This window comes from Equus quagga, chromosome 19 (assembly GCF_021613505.1).
Source record: "Equus quagga isolate Etosha38 chromosome 19, UCLA_HA_Equagga_1.0, whole genome shotgun sequence".
Taxonomy (NCBI): domain Eukaryota; kingdom Metazoa; phylum Chordata; class Mammalia; order Perissodactyla; family Equidae; genus Equus; species Equus quagga.
Window position 1 is genome coordinate 37,621,537 of NC_060285.1, and position 19,304 is coordinate 37,640,840.

At 39.4% G+C, this 19,304-nt stretch overlaps 1 protein-coding gene across 3 annotated transcripts in view; it reads right to left on the minus strand.

Moving 5' to 3' along the window:
* ACSS3 (acyl-CoA synthetase short chain family member 3) overlaps positions 1 to 19,304 on the minus strand; it is a 167,700-nt gene that overhangs the window by 32,684 nt on the left and 115,712 nt on the right. For all 3 annotated transcript variants that reach the window (XR_006886145.1, XM_046646347.1, XM_046646348.1), the window contains exons 10-11: positions 4,092 to 4,187; positions 653 to 716 (exon numbers count right to left, since the gene is read on the minus strand). Coding sequence is in view for 2 of the 3 variants with exons in the window: in XM_046646347.1 (XP_046502303.1) it covers positions 653 to 716; positions 4,092 to 4,187 (160 nt within the window). In the remaining variant the exon portion in view is untranslated. The remainder of the gene's footprint in view (positions 1 to 652; positions 717 to 4,091; positions 4,188 to 19,304) is intronic.

The window sequence follows — 19,304 nt, forward strand, 5'->3', positions numbered from 1 at the left end:
ACTTGTTGAGGTAGAGATTTTACATTATGCTACTATTTGACCTCTAAAAATCTACTCAATAAGAGAGTAATTATCAGAAAAGGGAAAGATAACGTAAAAAAGATGTTCAACACAGCATTATTTATAATGACAAATATTCAAAAAAGACTAAGAGGCTCAGACTGGGGATAAAGATGTTTAAGAGGTGGAGTAAAAGTTAAAAGTGTTCATGAAACAGAGATAGGGAAAAACAGGAACACACAAGACGAAGCTGAACTGCTTCATCAACCTAAAACGCCCATCAAAAAGCGTGAAGTCAGATATTACAAAACTGACAGTGTATTGCTGAAGGGCAGCTGTACAGAAACTTTACTTACTTCTTCATATTTTTGGTACTTAAGTTACTTTTATCATTTATGCATTACTGACATAATCAGAAAAAGTTACCAAAAAGATGCAAGATTACTCTTTTTCAAAACTGTATCAAAATTTGTTGTGCTGTTTGGGGCTTCCGTGTTAAATTGTAGGAGCTGGCACCGTGTATTCTCAAACAACCCACCCACTCACTTGGCAGCCTTCTCACTAGTAAAAGCACAGCAGCCACCTCATTTTTTCTTAATATTGTATACCAAGTCTTGCTCTTTCAAATAGCAGTATTGAAAATTTTGCTTACTTTACCACAATATTTCCTAAACTCCGAGCCTTCAGTTTTTGCATGTTGTCATCCAAAACCATAACTGCAAGTAAAATATAAATAAATAAATGAATATTTGAAGAAACGCATAACCTTAAACCTTAAATGTTTCAATATTTTTTATATCCAATCCCCAAAACTCTAGCTTAAAAAGGCATCTTTTTTTTTAAGATTGGCACCTGAGCTAACATCTGTTGCCAATCTTTGTTTTGTTTTGTTTCTTCTTCTTCTTCTCCCCAAAGCTCCCCATTACATAGTTGTATATTCTAGCTGTAGGTCCCTCTGGTTGAGCTATGTGGGACGCCTACTCAGGGTAGCTTGATGAGCGATGCTGGGTCCATGCCTGGGATCTGAACCGGCGAAATCCTGGGCCACCGAAATGGAGTGCGAGGACTCAACCACTTAGCCATGGGGCTGGCCCCAGCATCTTTTAATTCCAGTGAGACCATGAACATAAAGAAATAAGCTATAATGTCTCACAAAAAATACAGATAGTACATGCTTTTGATTCCTAACAAGATCATGAATTTTTCTTCAGAATTTCTCTTAAAGACATCTTATTTCAAACATGCTGATAATTTCATAATCTACGTTTATATACCTTTAAACATATCCTTCTATTCTATCAAAAACATTAAGAATATGTTCCACTTTCCAAAAAGTAAAGGAAATGAGCAATTTCAAAATACACCAAAAATATTTCAAGCAATAAAAACAAAGTATTTAAAAGCCTGGAAATCCCCTTTTTCTGATTTAAGGCTTAATATCCCCCTATGAGCCTTAAAGGTTAATTTAACCTTCCCAAATATTATCCCAATGCTTTCTGTGTTGTACTGTTGAAATCCTGAAAGATTTCAGGAGCTCAAAGCTTGTATGCACATTCAGTAACCCTTAGTGCAAACTGGAAATGAGGGTATATCATCACGTTTTAAGCTTTAATAGAACCTTTATGTGGATTCATTGATCCACATTATTCTACTGAAAGAAGCTGTAAGAAAAGAAGAACATTGTCCCCAGGAAAAATTTATCACTCCCTTCTTTGTTTTCCCAGAGCACTTTTTTTTTTTTGAGGAAGGTTAGCCCTGAGCTAACATCTGCCGCCAATCCTCCTCTTTTTGCTGAGGGAGACTGGCCCTGAGCTAACAATCCATGCCGATGTTCCTCTACTTTGTTTTATATGTGGGATGCCTGCCACAGCATGGCTTGACAAGTGGTGCATGGGTCTACACTCGGGATCTGAACCAGTGGGCCCCAGGCCACCAAAGCAGAAGGTGGGAACTTAACCGCTGCACCACTGGGCTGGCCCCTGATCCCAGAGCGCTTTGTTTTAAAATTCTATTCTGACAGTTATTAGCGGTGTAGACATCTGTCTCTCACTAGACTGTGAGTTCATTAAGGGTGGAGGCCATGCCTAATTCATCTTTGTTTCCCCAAATCCCAGGACAGTGGGCAACTTACTGTGTGCCCCTGAGCACGCTCTATTACCCCTTCAATCTCTCTGTCTAAAAAGCGGCAGTAATTCCTTTCTCATACTGTTGGTACAAGAATTACTTATAAAAAATAGAAGTGACAAGATTGCATAAGGTACCCAATGAATGTGAAATGGTTACATTACATTGAAGGTTTTTCACACAAAAATGGTTTTCTTTCTTTTCCCAAAAGGATAGTGCTTTTTTATTATAATATTGAATGTGACATTATGTTTTTGAAGCTCTGCCTAACCACAAAACATATAAATATCATGAGTAATAAAGCCAGTATTTCTTTAGCTATAAATACTTTAGCCCTCGTGTTTAACCTGGCTGTCTGTAAGCCAGCGGCTTTCAGACAATGAGAAACTTCTATACTGAAATTCCATGAGGCATTAAAGCTCGATTTTTTCTTACAACTGGATACAAAAACAGTACTTACTGAATGGGAAATGTGTTTAACATCTCCCACAGTCATCAGCCCCTAAAAATGGCTCAACACAAAAGCAATTTTTCTGATAAAAGGAGCAATAACTGAAGTGTTCACAGGGAGGAGTGCGCTGAAGCTGGGTGCGCCTTTCCAGGCCCAAAGAAGTCTCTGACTTCGCAGAATGTCTATTTCTGCCCTTAAAAAAAAGAACCTTAAATGTCTTTTTATAAATATATCTGCGTGGCTAAACCAAGTGATCCATGTTTCCTTAATTAGTTATTGTCCTAGAAGGAAAACACAATATTTTTATGGTATAGAAGCAAAACACTAATCCCTAAATTTTGTAATTTATGTGCAAATAGGAATTATATGTAAGAATCATATTCTGTCCCCAAAGCTGGGTTTTCCTGATATATCTATTAAGCCAAATTGTGTGAAAACATAACTGAAGTCTGTGCCTCATTTTCCTTATCTATAAAATGAAGGTGCAAGTCTAAATCAAATCAGTGCATCTGGCTTCTCTGAAATATTAGTAACACTGTTAGCTAAGATGTAGTTCAGTCTTTCTATCGGCAAGTGCTTCTGTTAATGCTTCATTGTGTTACATCACAACACAGCAACCCTATGAAGCATATAAAATTATTATTCCCATTTAGAAACAAAGAAACCAAATGATCGAAAAGTTAAGTGACTTGTATAAGTTATACAACTAGGGAGTGAAGCCCAAGGGAAATTATTAAACTATTATAATCACTACCAACAATTTAAAAACAAATATTGAAAAGATATTGTATCTCATTGTCCCCTACCATCAGCATGAATGAAATGATGTTTTTTTAGAATCCTCACTGTATATTTATTTTTAGCCAACAAAGTTCAAAAGCCTATCATCATTCTTAAATTAAAAGGCAGCATATATAATAAAAAAATTGCAGCTTCTGTAACAAAAACAAGCAAACAAAATAAAACACACTGGTTTGCATTGTCTTCAGGAGCTGATCATTTGTGCTACCTTACGAAACTTATTTAGTCTTTCTGGGCACCAGTTAACTCATCTCTAAAATGACAACATCTCCGAATTAAGTATGCTTCAGCACAGAATGAAACAATGTATGAAAATAGTCAACACCCAGCGGGTATTCCATACATACTAATTTCACATGCATACCCTTAACCTGCTTTATAAATAACATTATTTTCTTGGTTATGACAGTCATTTAGAACATGTCCTTGGAAGTCTGCGATATAATTTCACATGCATATTCTTAACCTGCTTCATAAATAATATGATTTTCTTGGTTATGACAGTCCTTTAGATCAAGTCCTGGGAGCCTACAATCTTACTTTTGATCAAATAGGCTAATAAAAAAAACTAAATTCATTTTTAATACAAGGTACTTATTCAGTCAAATACTCATTAAACACCTAGTATGTTTCATGCAATATGATTCACACCAGACACAAAAACTACCAAATTTATTAACACGACATACTTTAAACAAGCGGGGTCATTTCTCACCATTGTATCCCGGAACACTTTTTCCTGCTTGCCCTGGAGGAGGTGTTTTGGAATTACCTAATCCAATGCACGAGGCTGTAATTGGAGATCCAGTCTCTGGAGAAAGAAATATTATTTATCATTCAGTGCTTCATGCTGAGAACACAATGTTCCTCCAGGGAGTGCACTGCCTCCCCTCAGTCTGTCACAGAATTTAATCGGAATAGATGAATAATGTGAATGTACTATTTAAAAATGGAAAAAATTGAGTAATTTATACCATAAGGACAATTTTAAAACTTCAGGATATAAATTTAGAATAATTCATATTGTAGTCCTTCTTTTAAAGAAAAGAAAGGCCTCTCCAGTGTTCTCAGTTGTGGATCAGCAGGTATAAAGAATGGAGAATTATGTGTCTGTGAGAGTTTTACAACACATGATAAAAACTTAAGGATCTCTAGAAAAGATGCTTTCTCTTAACTCACCTGAAGTTATGTTATCATTTAAATAACAGCTATGTTCTAAAGATTTCAGTTATTTATAGCTTAGTCTCTGGAATAAGCAACCCAAAAATTTTTTAAAATATATGAACAACATCATATTCCAATTTTTTAAGAACTATACTTGCCTAGAGACCTTGTATCAAAAGTCGAACTTACCAATACCTTATCAAACTGCTCTCAATCTGTTGATCCTGGACCTCTGGCAGGACCAAAAGATAGAAAGAAAGGTATTTATGCTATGCAGATTGTTTCATCAAGACCACAGACTTACCAAAATTAGACTGCATTGATTAACAAAAATATTAAACTCGTTTTCTCTGTCTCAAGTTGTAACAGTCAGAATAATAGCAGCTATATCATGATAACCATAAGTTCTGAAAGTGATTTTTTTTTTTTGAGGAAGACTAGCCCTGAGCTAACATCTGCTGCCAGTCCTCCTCTTTTTGCTGAGGAAGACTGGCCCTGAGCTAACATCCGTGCCCATCTTCCTCTATTGTATATGTGGGACACCTGCCACAGCATGGCTTGACAAGTGGTGCATAGGTCTGCACCGCACCTGGGATCCGAACCAGTGAACCCCAGGCCACCAAAGCGGAACGTGCAAACTTAACGGCTGCACCACTGGGCCGGCCCCTGAAAGTGATTATTTTTTATGGAGGAATGTATTTGTTATTATTGGTGAATACAAATTACAAGTTAACAGAATCTTTTAAATATGAGATTTGTATCTAAAGTGAGGCAGGATAAAAGGGTATTGATAGTGAAAAGTTTCAGAACTACTGGCTTCATAATATACACACATGCATACATACGTACACCCAAGGGATTAATTGCCAACCCAATCAGATCCAAAGTAACTCAAAATATTAGAAACATCTATCTTCCTAAGGACTCAGAATGTACTCCTTCCACTATGGTCTCTACCATAATTTATGATATATTTATATCACTTTAGAATGATGATGAGAATTCACTACTGTTCTTTACTTTCCAGAGTAGTTCAGTTTATTATTCACATTTTATGGATAGTGCTCAGCTGGCGTCAGTAACAGAAGACAGACTCTTGAACGTTGAAACACAGTTCCTACGTCACAGTCCAGTGCTTAAGGTGCTAAGCCATATGGTCACTGCTGAGGAGAAGCAGCAAGTAACCAGAGCAGACATTTCTGATGTCTAACACAGAGTTTTCAAATGTTTTCAGGTCATGACAAAAAAATGGGATAGTATTTTATGAGATGGCATTCCGTCAGCGATGCAACACCCCTGTCCATTCTCCCTGCAGTATAATCACAGAATGGGAGGAAATCCACACGTATGGAAGGATTAACAGCATTTTTCTGTTTGCCTGTTTAAAATGTCTCAGGACTCACCTCAGTTATCCTTCAAAACTGACAGGAGAGACAAGAGCAATGGTGACGACAGAAAGAAACCCTGCAGACTGAGTGCTTAAAGGAAGGCACACACACAGAAGAAGGTGACAGCAGGAACAGAAACTACCAGAAGCTAACAGGAAAGGAGATACCCCTTCAAGATGCTTCTGTTCCCCCTCCCTCCCTGGTGGGAAGCAGCTGCTAAAGTAAATTGGTTATTTTAAAAGTATATCTTATCAAGTTGATTAATAGCAGCATTCCAGGTATCTAGAGTTCAAACTCTACGTTTCTTAAGATCAAAGATTTCAGCAACGTGTCAACAGATAGCTTTAGAACCTATGAACTTACCTACCAATGGCTCTAGCACCTGCCACTAAAAGAAAAACAAACAAAACCCACCAGAACAAAACTCTAACTTCAGCCAGCTTCATCTCATCTCAGTGTGGCTTCTTATGAGGGCACTCTGTTCTATCTATACCACCGGGAGAGAGGGGGTGCAGGAAGAGAAAGTAAGAACAAACCTTGTCTTAAATAAAGACATAAGAAAGGGGTAGCAAAGCACCATCGATATTTACTACCTAAGTCAGCTGACATTAAACACACTTCCTGATATTCTTAAGTATCTTTGAATAGCGATGACATATTTATAATCTTTTAACCTTCAGCTGTTTTGTTATAGTTTATGATTGTAAGACAACCATGAAAAGCATATTCTTCTATATGATTATTTTGACTGAATTTGAAGGGCAGTGAAAAGGATTATCCATTCAGTTACTTAGAGGAAATAATATAAGTTTATTCTCTGAACATTAGTAATTTGAGTATCTCATGGACCTTATTTTGACATTCACGTAGGGGATTAGAAAAAGAACTGCTGGTAGTGACATGCAAAGGATACAATTTGACAAAATGACAGTTCCTAGGACTCTTAGGCATAATAAGGAGCCACAGTTAGGACCAAAGTAGAATGCGAAAGACCATAATGGTTGTTCTAGAAACTTTGGTTTTCTCTCTTTATACCTCTGAACATCCTGAGACCCAAGGGCTGATCCACTTGCACCATAAGCACACACACGTGTGCTTACACACTCACACACACACAGGCTGTATACAAACCACCCTGGCTCCAAGCTAGTCCGTGTGCACGGTAGGCTTCTGGTTAGAGAAAGGCCCCAGACATGTTCAGTCCTTAACCAAACTCCTAAGACCTCCCAAGGCCCCATTTCAAAGATGTTCTCAAAACATCTGCTTCACACTGCCCAGGCTATAATTAACTGGCTAGCAGCTATCTAGGGAGACAGGAAACACAGCTGTCACTTTATGACTGGGAAATAGCTACATTAAACAAACCAGAACATTTTCTTTGAAGAAGAGAATTGAATGCTTCATTTGGGGAAACCTTTCCAAAGACACCTAATCTTAGAAACAGAGGATGCTCAGCAATTCATCAGCATAATTTCTTTAGATAAGAGACAACCAGGAAGAAGATGGCAGGGAATGGAAGGTTGTGAAGAACAACTTACACTGCTACATCTCTACTCATACCGCATTAGAAGCTGATATAGACACTTCACTTTTTTTTAGTATTTTTACTGCCTCACTCCACCTTATTGCATTAGTGAGTTGTTACCTAAATGAATTTTCCTTAAAACTTCTAACTCTAAAGGAAGAAAAGGAAAAAGAACTAATACACATAATTTTTTCAAATATGAATTATACTGTGTACCATGCTAAGTGCTTTTCATTTATATTACTGCATTTAATCCAACTACAAGCCGGTAGGAAGAAAATGGAATATTTTTTTACAGCAAAAATCACTGAGGCCTGACCTAGAAAATTTAAACCCTTTGCCCTAGATCACATAGTTCTTTCAGGGAAGGAGATGAAAGGAATAGTCAAGTGTACAGCTTGTGAGGTCTTCATAAAGAATACAGAGGATTAGAAGGGAACAGAAATCACCCAGACTGAATCAGAGGAACAAAAATCCTTCTGACAGGGAGTGAGCCCAGGCTCTCATATTTGCAAATGGAAGTAACGGGGTACATATCACTTCTTAGCAAGTATTTATTGAGCAGCTATTATGTACCAGGTGCTGTTGAACTGGGGATAGAGCAATAAACAACGGTGACCGAAATCCCTACCATCAGGGAGTTCACAATCTAGTTGGAGAGACAAACAATAAAAAACATGCAAAAGTAAAACATATGGCGTGGTAAAGAGGGATAAGCAGTAAGAAAATAAAGAAAGCACAGACAGGGTATGAGATGTAATGCCGGAGGATTGCATTTTAGACTGGTTGGCCAGGAAAGACCTCCCTAAGAAGGTGACATTTGAGTAAAGACCTGAAAGAAGTGAGGGCACATGTCACGTACATATCTAGGGACAAAGAATCCAGGAAGAAGGAGCCACAAATGCAAAGGTCCTGAGGTAGGCTTATTCCTAGAGTGTCTGAGGAACAGTGAGGTAGCTGGTGTGACCGAAGCCGAATGAGTGAGGAAAGCATTCACAGGAAATAAGCTCAGGCAAGTAGTGAGGAGACAGATCGCGCAAAACTACTTCAAAGCCCTCCTAAGACCTTACGCTTTAGGCTGAATGACGTGGCAAGCTAATGATGGCTTCTGAACATAGAAGTCGATGAATCACAGCAATGCAAATAAAACTTACTTAAATTTTTGCACATCATTTAGGTTCTATGACCAGGTTTATGTTATTTGGGGTTTCAAGACAGATGTACGTGAGGAAACGCATGAACAGACAGAAGCTGTATTAGAACAGTTAGTTAATGGTACAGATTCCTGTGGCTTCCTAAACAGCAGGAAACAATTCACATGAGAATTCACCAGACTGACAGTGTGGAAATTAATAAAGAGAAACCTCACTAAATTGGATTCAGGAGGCCAAAAGGGGGAGCTCTCACACTCTACATTGATAGCTGAGCCCAACAGGAAGTAGAAAGACTTCCTCTTCTTGACGGCAGGAAGCTGAGCCAATGGGAGACTGCCACAACTCAGCCAATGAAAAGCCACTACACCTGGAACTCTTTGTTTACAACAGCCCTCCCAACGTCCTCTTCCCCTTTGCAGAACAGTTTCTCCTCCCTTGCTGCTTGCTGCTCAAGGACCTGCACGTGGCTCGCCATAGTTGCAGACTCCGAATTGCAATTCTTTGCTGATCTCGAATAAACCCATTTCTGTTGGAGAACTAAGTGGCTGTCTCTTTGTGTAAGGTCAGCATTTTGGTGCCTGGATGGGGATCCAGAGAAAATCCCTGAAGACTGCAAGGCTGGCGAGGAAATAGGTGCAATGCCCACACAGAGTCCACTGAGCTCGCTGCTTTTCTCATGGATCCTGGAGGGTCAGTCTTTCTCCCGGTTCCGAGCTTCGGCCCTGTTTGCATCTGAGGCTCTCTACGCTTTATTCGAGATCTATTTTAAGGCTCTGTCCCTTTCTGGTTAGGGCATTGTTCGTCTGGGATTACTTGAGTGCACTTCAGCCAGACTCTTTGAATCAGGCTGTTCCTTTGAACTGCACGAGCCTTCCAGTCTGAGTCCCTTAGGGAGTGGACTGTCCCTACTTGGAGCCGTGTTCGTCTTAGGTCCAACTTTTCAGACTGTTCATTGGAACTGTGCCAGTCCAGCCTTTAGCCTGACTCCCTTGGGAGTGGACTGTCCCTTAGAATTGCATTGATCAACCTTTGGTCTGACTCCCTTGGGAAGTGGACTTGTCACCCAGAGAAATCCCTAAAACATTTTCCACGCCTAATGCTTTGTTTTAAGTTGTTCTTGCTTATAGCAACCAAGGCAGAACATTGCCAGATGGCCACACCGCAGAACCAGTCCAAACCACAAAGGTCCAAGATGGCAACAGGGTGCCAGGCTTAAAAGGAAACGTGTGCAAAATGTACCGTAAGCAGGAAGGGAAGATCTGCGCATGCCCCAAATGCCCCTGCCCCCTTCACATCCCATAAGAACACTGCTCACCGTCCCTTCGAGGAGAAGATGTTTAGAGGATGAGCTCTGCCTCCTCCATTCACTGATCAATGAATTAAGTTTCTGCTTTGCTATTCTGAACCCAGTCTTGTTCTAATGGTACGAGCGGCTCCAGGCAAAGGACCACTTGTGGGTCACCGGTCCCTTAGGGCTCAGTAACAGACTGTTCTTTAGAACTGCATTGTTCTCTGGAACTGCGTTGACTCAACCTTCAGTCCACCTAAGTGAAACTGAACGGTTCCATCAGCACTGGCTGGTATTAAGAACCCAGGCAGTTTGAGCTGTTCAAACTCTTTTGAGCTTCAAGTTGCTTGAGCTATTTAGGCTGTTTAAGAATAATCCCTTTGCTCTAGAGAAAAATGTCTAAGAAATGGGATCCTAGTTATCTAAATATTTGAAGGGTGACTCCCCTCCCAGGGACCCCTGCTGATTTTATGTTTAAAAAACATGGTCAATCCTCGTGCACATTTCTAACTAAATGGACCTATTTAACCAAAAGTAGTTTAGGATATCAATGACCACTATGGGGGAAGTTTCAAACTCCCTACACTTACTTTTCTTAAGATCGATTTGGGCAACCATAGTTCTTTAATTTCCAAAATTGAATGGGACACCCATTACAATTGGTATTTTGAGGCTTCCAATGTTATCGAGAGTCTAAAATCGCCTCTTTGCAAAATAAAATTTAAAATCAACGAAAGATAAAATGGCTTCCTAAGCTTCCTGTTTCTTGCCTCCAGAGTCTTTTTGTTCCTCTTTCCCACCTTCTCTGTTTCAGGCCCGGCCTCTGGCACCATCTTCCTCCTTCCCTTCTACACCCTCCACGCCTCCTCTATAGCCTCAGTTTCCCCACACTAACACTCATGCTGAACTTCCCCTTTTCTCTGATCCTCTCTCCACTACCTCTTCCGCTGAACCTATCAGAACCTGCCCCTTTAAAATGAACAATTCTGAGGATCCAAAGGCTAAACCCTTAATTTCTTACATTCCCTGGACTAAAGCTGAACTGCAAGGCATAGTCAAAGATTTGCTGAGGATTTTAATATAGTCGTTCAAACTTATCAAGCTGGTTTCTCTTACTTATATCAGCTAATTCATATGCTCGTCAGGGAAGGCCACGCCCAGCATTGGATGAAAATCACTAATTGGGAAAGTCCTGAAAGTCTCTAGAATTACAACTAGGAGACCAACCCACTGACCCGTTGTATGATCTGGCTCAGGCGACCACTAAACAACTTCATCAGGCAATTCCTAGGACTTTCCCAAAGCCAGACTGGAACAAAATTCAGGCTGTGCATGAAAACCTGATGAACCTGTTCATGACTATTACAATTGACTTCACATTGTTTTTAAAGAAACGTCTGGTCTTCTTTCAGATGTTGAGTCCACCAGGTAGCTTTTAAGTCTGTGTTTATTAATAGGCTGAAGCTGGACCTTCCCTCCCAGGATGGAATGAGAAACTATGTCCACTCTAGATTTAGTTAGTGTGGCAAACCAGCTCTCTCTCAAACTCTAGATGAGTCACCTAAAAGAAAGACCACCAAAATTCTTAATTTTCAACTCTAGCAAGTGAAGGACTCTAAAAGGAACCAAAATTCTCCTAGTGTCTCTATTGCATAGAGCCAGGACAATGGAGGAGAGATTGTGACATACTTAAGCGCTTCAAGCGCCTTCAGCCCTTTAACCAGTCTTTCCAATGTCCTCCAAATTCCCAATGATGGGGCTTTGAGGATCTACAGGGGCTGCTCCAAATCCCCCCTCTTAATCAGCTTGGAGAAGCATTTCTCCAGATTGGGATGAATCTCTTTCTGTGCTAATTGACACTGGAGCCACACTCTCGATGCTCATCCCCACTACTGCAAAGCAGCCCCTGCCTTGGAGAACTAAAGCAGTTCAAATAGTGGGGATTTCTAATAAACCTCAACCAGTTCCTATCTCTGAACCTACTCTCCTTGGTTTAGGCCCTTTGAGAGACACTCACCCTTTTCTCCTTAGTTCCTCCACCCCTGTTCATTTATTAGGCTGAGACTTTTTGGAGAAGTATCATGCCAGAATTTCTTTCTCTTGAAAGGGGGAAATTGTTCTGGAATTTGACAGTAGCCATCAAAACAGTCAACCAGGTGCATTAAATGGCCCTTTGACATCTTTTATTTGCTAGTCTCTGACAGTACTAGGGCTGATCCTGGAAACACTCATCATTTGTCCCCATTTAATCAGCTACCACCCTCCTTATGGGTAAAATCTCCAATTGATATTGGTAAAATTCACAACGCACCTCCCATCAAGATTCAAGTAGATCCCTCAAAACCTCTACCAAGAATTAGTTAACATCATATAAGTAAAGAAGCCCTTCAGGGTGTAAAGCCCATAATAGAAGAGTACGAGACTCAAGGCCTCATTATCCCTTGTGATAGTCTCTGTAATACTCCTATTTTACCTGTGAGGAAACCCAAGGGCTGAGAGTGGAGGTTTGTCCAGGATCTCTGAGCAGTATTGGTTATCCCTCAACACCCTGTTGTTCCTAACCCTTGTACACTGCTAACATCCATTCCCACTGGAAGGAATCCTCTATGGTAATTGACTTATGTAGTGCATTCTTTAGCATTCCAGTGGATGAAGCTAGCCAATACCTTTCTGCCTTCATTTGGGAAGGAGAACAACTCACCTGGACAGTACTGCCTCAGGGTTTTACTGAGAGCCCTTCTTATTTTTCACAAGTCCTGAAGAGTGATCTGGACGATAGAAAGTTCCATAGCAGTTCTACTTTGTTGCAGTAAGTGGATGATTTGCTTCCTTGCTCTCCTACCCGAGTCTCCTCCCAGGAAGACAGCAACCACTTGTTAAAGCTTTTAGCCTTAAAGGGACATAAGCTCACCAAGGAGAAACTGCAGCTTGCCCAAACCCAGGTTCCATATTTGGAACATCTGATATCAGAACAAGGGCTACACTAGATCCAGACAGACTTCACGGTGTCCTAAGGTTCCCCAAACCCAAAACTAAGGGCCAGCTATGCGGTTTTTCTCAGGCTAAGTGGTTAGTGGTGAAACTTGATTTCAGATTTCTCTCTTATGGCCAAATCTCTGTATGTTTTGCTAAAGAACAACAATCCCAACCCAATTTTATGGGAAGAACCTAACGACATAGCCTTTAAAGCCTTAAAGGAGGATTTGATGAACCCATCTGCCCTTGGACATCCCAATTACCAGATTTCCTTTTTTCTTTTTGTATGTGAAAATGAAAGGAATGCCCCTGGAGTACTTTGTTACCGACCAAGTCCCTGCAGACTGCTTGACACACAGGTCACCTCCGGACTCCTCGTGATGATGTGCAGGAAACTCCTTTCAGGAACGCTGACTTCTCATGGTTAACTGATGGTTCTGATTTAAAAAGCGACAATGGCAAATACTGTGTGGCATATGCTATTACAACTCCTTTCCATATCGTCAAGGTAGTACCTTTATCTATACTACTTCAGCCCAAGAGGCTGAATTACACACTTTTACATAGGCTTGTACTTTAGATAAGGGCAAAACTGCCAATATTTTTACTGGTAGTAGATATACTTTCAGAGTAGCTTATGATTTTGTAATGTTGTGGAAGGAATGTGGTTTCCTTACTTCCAGCCGAAATAAAATTAAAAATAGGCCCTATGTTCAAGAATTATTGGATGCTATACTTTTACTTGCTGCTTTAGCTATTATTAAGATCCCAGGACATTTAAAACTTGACTCTCTGGAAGCTAAAGGAGGTCACTTTGGTGATATTTCCACAAGGAATGTAGCCCTTAAAGGAACCAAAATAGCCAAACCTCTATCATGGTCCAAAGGAATATTTCCCCAAATGATAACTTAGAAAAACTGGCTAGAGACACTCAACAATTGGCCTCAGAAAAATAAACACAAGATTGGAAATTCAACAATAGTTTGATAAGAAGACAATTTGTTTTGCACCAAATAACAAGCCAGTCCTACCAGAGACTCTGAAATTCCCATTCCTAACCACTGTACATGCATTAGACCATTAAAAGAATTGATGCAATTTTCAAAAAGAATTGTGCATATAATTATATGCAAACACTCTCCTCGCCTGCAGTTGAATCGAGTTCTTCCTGTGTGCTTAAGAATCATTTGTACCAGCAGGATCAAACACAGTCAAGTCCTTCACATTTTGTGCTCAGAAAATGTTTGCTGACTGGTAAATACATACTTCTTACATGATGTTAGGCTCCACTTCCCATTATTAAGATCAGGGGTCTTAAAAAATAAATAGCAAATCACAGAATGCAATCCCAAAATGAACCAGAGAGCAGGAGAAATAGAGGACTCAGGGAAGAGAAAACACTGTATGTTACCATAATAATTCTGTTACAATCTTTTCTTATTCCAAGAATGATATTCAAAGGTCAGTCCTTCAGTAAATATTTATTGAATATATTCTACTCACTGAAAGGCATTTCTTTTAGGGGGAAGGGAGTGTTAAGGGTAGAAATCCATGCCAAACAGAAATAGCAGCATGTTCAAAGGTTGATAAGTTAGAATATCAAGGGACTGACTGTAAGTTATTCAGCAGAGCAAAGCTTAGTGGTGGTAGGTGGACTAAGAGAGATAAGAGACAGTGAGAGAGATGAGCAGAGGCAGATGGTGAAATGCCTCCGGCGCCATGTTAAGGAATTTGGATATTATTCCGGGGACAATGGGAGACTCAGGGGGTTTCAGCAGAGGCAATTTGCTCAGAATTGCATTTTGGAAAAATGTCTTCAGTTGCAAACTGAAGCACTAAACTGAGGATCCCAACCCACAGCAAGAAATCAGTTGGATGTCGATGGCCTGACGCAGGTGAGTGGTAGTGGAAAATGCAACCAAATTTGAGTTATACTCAGAATCGAAAAGTCTTGGTGCTTGTTTGGATATGGGGAAAGAGCAAGAGGGAGAAGTCCAGGACAATCCCCAGGGTTTGGGCTCACAAATGAAAGATAACACAGAACGAAGAATAGACGTGAGTGAGGATTAAGAGGAAGAACACGGGGGCAGGTTCACATGTCCAGCTCTGTAAATAAGGGTTCCTGCTGCACCTGGAAAGGTGCCATTCTGCCCTCACTCTGGAAACACTACATTTAAGCAATATGGATTTAGAAGTTGGTGGCCCATGCAGAGAGCTGAAGTCCTTGAAATAAATCAATTCGGCATCCCAGTAACGCTGAGTCATATTTATCACAGCATCACGATGGGCATAGAAGCAATTTGTAAAGAAAGCATTCTCTCCACCTCTGAATCTATACAGTGAGCTATAAATAAGCTTGAATGGTGGTAGCAGAAAGAAAGCAGAAACAGTGAGATGTATACTGGTGAAAGAAAATCGATTTAATCTTTGTGTCCAAGAGATGGTATTATTACAGTTTAAAATACTTAATTCAAAGCTGCCTAAGTTTTGCACTGGAAGCAGATTACTAATTCGAGCTGTGAGACACTGGTCTTCTACTCTCTTATGCTCATAGCCTCTCACTGTGGAGAAACTCATAAATAACCTGTAGTTGAATTAGATAAGAAATGCTGAATTAATCAAGGTATAAGAAAGACAAATGAAGAGAGGACTCAGGACAACACAGAACAATGAGAGTTCTGGTTCTAATCTTCACTGGCTAGTTGACTCTTGGAAAGTACATTCTCTGTGATGACTTTTTCTCATGTATAAATTGAGCTCTTATGTTCCAAGTTTTCTGGAGTCTGGATTATCTACAGGCCAGGATGCTAAGACGGCCTTTAAATTCATGTACGGTTATTCATGGAAAGGAAAGGAAAAGAGAACTATTTATTGTTATTATAGGCCAGGAACTGCTGCATTGTTTGTACATATTTCACTTCATTTCAAGCTTTCTACAAGCCCATGAGAAAAAGCATGAGCAGAAGATGAAGGACTTGCCCGTGGTTACAGAGGAAGTGGTTGAACCAGGATTTAAAGGCCTATTAGGATTCAGCATCACTTTTCACTACCCACATTGCTTTCCCAAGGAGAACAGTCACCTGTTGTTTTCCAAATAAGAACTGATAGCAAAAGAGGAATTGGAAACTATTCTGTGGAGCCTATGGGCCCACAGTGCAGGGGTTTACAAGCAACGGGGGGAAAATCAAATTTCCAGACAGTAAGGTTTGTCATGGGAGGGTTTAGGAACTCCTTCTTGTAAAGATCTACAAAAACATGACATATTTTCACCTTTCTAGAACAGATTAAATGTGATTCTTGCCAAGGACAGGAGAATTAGAATAGATGGTATTTTCAAAGACCAAACCAACTTCATAGTATTAATTGATTTCCTAGTGTTTAGTCTCTTGTCAGAACATGATCACTAATATACTAAAGGACAAATACAGATTCCAAAAAGCAATTATATATATTTCCAAACTGCTTCATGTATAGTAATCATATTTGAAAAAAACCCAACTTGATGTTCTTTATACATTATAATGCTATAAAGATGAAAATGTCTGATTCAATGACTGCTATTTGACTTGGGGAATTCACTTTCAGATGGATTAGCCATGTGTAAACAGTTATCTACTTTCCAAAAAAAAAATGCCTCATCAAGCCTGCCTTACATTTGACAAAAGATTATTCCTTCCACAAACCAAATTCACATAGCTTACCTCTAAGCTCCTGCTTCTCAAATTATCTGTAAAAATTACCTACTTTAAACTAATGAAGACTGCTCTAAATGAGAAAAAAATGTTGTTGCCAGGCAACAAAGATGACATCAGGACTTTCTTCTCTCTCGCCAGATGGATACTGTCAGCATCACTAGCTGAATGCTGCTGAGATGACACTGTGTCTATATAACTGTTTTTTCCCCAATCTCAACTTGTCATGCTAAACTACATAAAATTTCTTTTCCATGAATGAACAAAAAGAGATGAATTTATTTTTGACCATTACATTGAGAAAAACAAAAATGAAGCTGACAGTTACTGATTTATTTATACCATTATATACTCTGCATTCTACCATTTGAAAGTAGCATCGGGTATATCCTGGGCAACCCAGTTCATGGGGCAAAGGCATTGCCAGTGCAGTCCAACCCAGCCCTCTGAGTTCCGCAGTGTGCATTTCAGAAGTCTAGTTCAATCCATTGTCTTTGAAACTACAGCATGTACTTTAATGAAACCCTACCACCACAGCCCAAATTCAAGGACTCCAAAATTACTAAATAGAACTCAGAATCACAGAATAACAAAGAGTTAAAAAGTAAAACCTAGGAAGACAGGATTTGGTTGTACATAGAAATATTTTCCTCCAAAATCTGCAGGCAAAGGAACATTTGCTCATGGCTCTTGCCACCCAAACCACAGAGAACAGCTTTTAAATAATTAAATATAGAGTTCTCAAAGTAAAGTCACCAGAAGATGCTTCCCTCACTGTCACGTCAGCCATATACAGCCTCTTATGCTTCAGCCCTAGAAAGGCATTTTGCAGTAAAATATACAGGATTTTGCATGGGGCACAAGCTAAGTATGTTTAAGTTAGAAGAAAGTCACACATCTAGCACCTAGTTGTAAAATGTTAAAAAAAAAAAAAAGGCAGAAATAGTAAGAGTTATAAAGCTTCCAATTGTGGAATAAAATGAAATCAAAAAGTCCCCTGAGAATAAGAGCGACTCTGTGAGGTTAACCAGGACTTAAAAAACAAAATGGGGTCAACTCAGATGCATGAAAGTGGAATGCCTGAGAAGGCTAGCACAACAAAAGAAGACGGCGATCTAGAAAAAAAAGGTGGCTGAAACACTGATGCTTGACCTCCGAAATCTTCAAATCCTGGCTAAGCGTTTCCCAATTAGTCTACTTAGGAGGAATGAGAAGGTCCTGTGTTTGAGCCTGTACCGTTTCCCGTGGAGACCTCTGCTTAGGGCAATTGTTATTAAACTGTAATTAATTATTTCATTTTGTGGTTTTGATTCTTTTGAATAAAATGTATTGCTGTTTGTAAAAAGTCCCGGGCTAATGGATCTTTTCCAGACAAACCTAAGAACAAGGACTGAATTGGGTTAGCCTAACAAATTTTTGTGGTTAAAACTGTTTTCCCAGTTGTCTGTTCTCAAGAAGTACATCCTACCAGCCTGTGCAAAAATAAAGATTATCATGTCAAGTAGCCTTGACACATTTTAATAATATGGTATTAGGATGTGTGTACTTTTAGGATCAATGATTTTGACTTAAGAACTGTCATGACTGGAGCCTTTGGGTCCACTTTAATAAAATCCAGACTTATCAGATTCCTCCTCAAAGGAGGATGATTTAGGCTATATATAGAATACAATTGCTTCAGCACTGTCCACTGCAATTAAAAGTGCAGCAGTTCAATCAAACAGAGAGAAACACTGTGATTATTCCAAGATATCAGAACTCAGCAAAGATGGCTCAAGGCAGATAAAGTAAGATCAATAACTTCAATCATCACCAATGTCTCTACTCATTAGGTGACAACTGTTTTCTCGTTGAAATCCCTACTTAGGGTTTCTAAAATTCTATAATGAATTTTACTCTTCCATTAAAGTGATGGAAACAAAACCAATAAACAAACAAACAACAAAACATGTAGTGCTGCTCAAGTTGGTGGTCAGCACGTCGTTTCAATTACTTCAACGCTACCTGGCCATAAGGACACTTGAAATGCTTTCAAAGTGAGCCCCATGTCTTCTGACGGGAACCGCACAGACACATTCTGCCAGTAGGTGGAAAGAATCATGAATTCTTTTGATTAAACCCTTGACCAAATTGTCTCCTATAAAAGCCATGGTGGAACTTGAGCATTCTAACTTTGCAGTCATTGTCTTTAGCTGACTGATAGCAAGCGAAAGAATAAAATGTTTCTACGTAGGATTAAATAACGTTAAAAAGGGGGATGCCAAGCTCTTTTGTCACAATCATTTCTAAACCAGTACCACATCTTACAGTAAATAGGAAAGAAGGAAGGAGAGAGAGAGAGAGAGGAGGGAAGGGATGAAGGAATGAAGGAAATCTCACGAAGGAATAAGGTCTATACTATGTTTTGGATTTAAGTAATTAGTCTCTGAAATTTAAGGAATCTTTTTTTTTTTTGTACTTGGCCATTCACTTATAAGGAAAACAATTCCTTTATAGTCATCTCAAATCAGAAAAAAAAAATTCTTTCAAAGGACACCATGCACTGCACTGACAGTTCTTTCTAAAATTGTGCTTTCTGTCTGATTTCTGGAAAACCTGCTGTTAGTACTAAAAATAACCGTAAAGTGTTTTAACTGGCAATTGTATTCCTGAGGATAATGAAGTTCTGGCTGTTTATTTCTTTGCACTCAAATGATCATATCTTAATGGGACAATTATCTATTCTCTTAATTTTCCCTTTT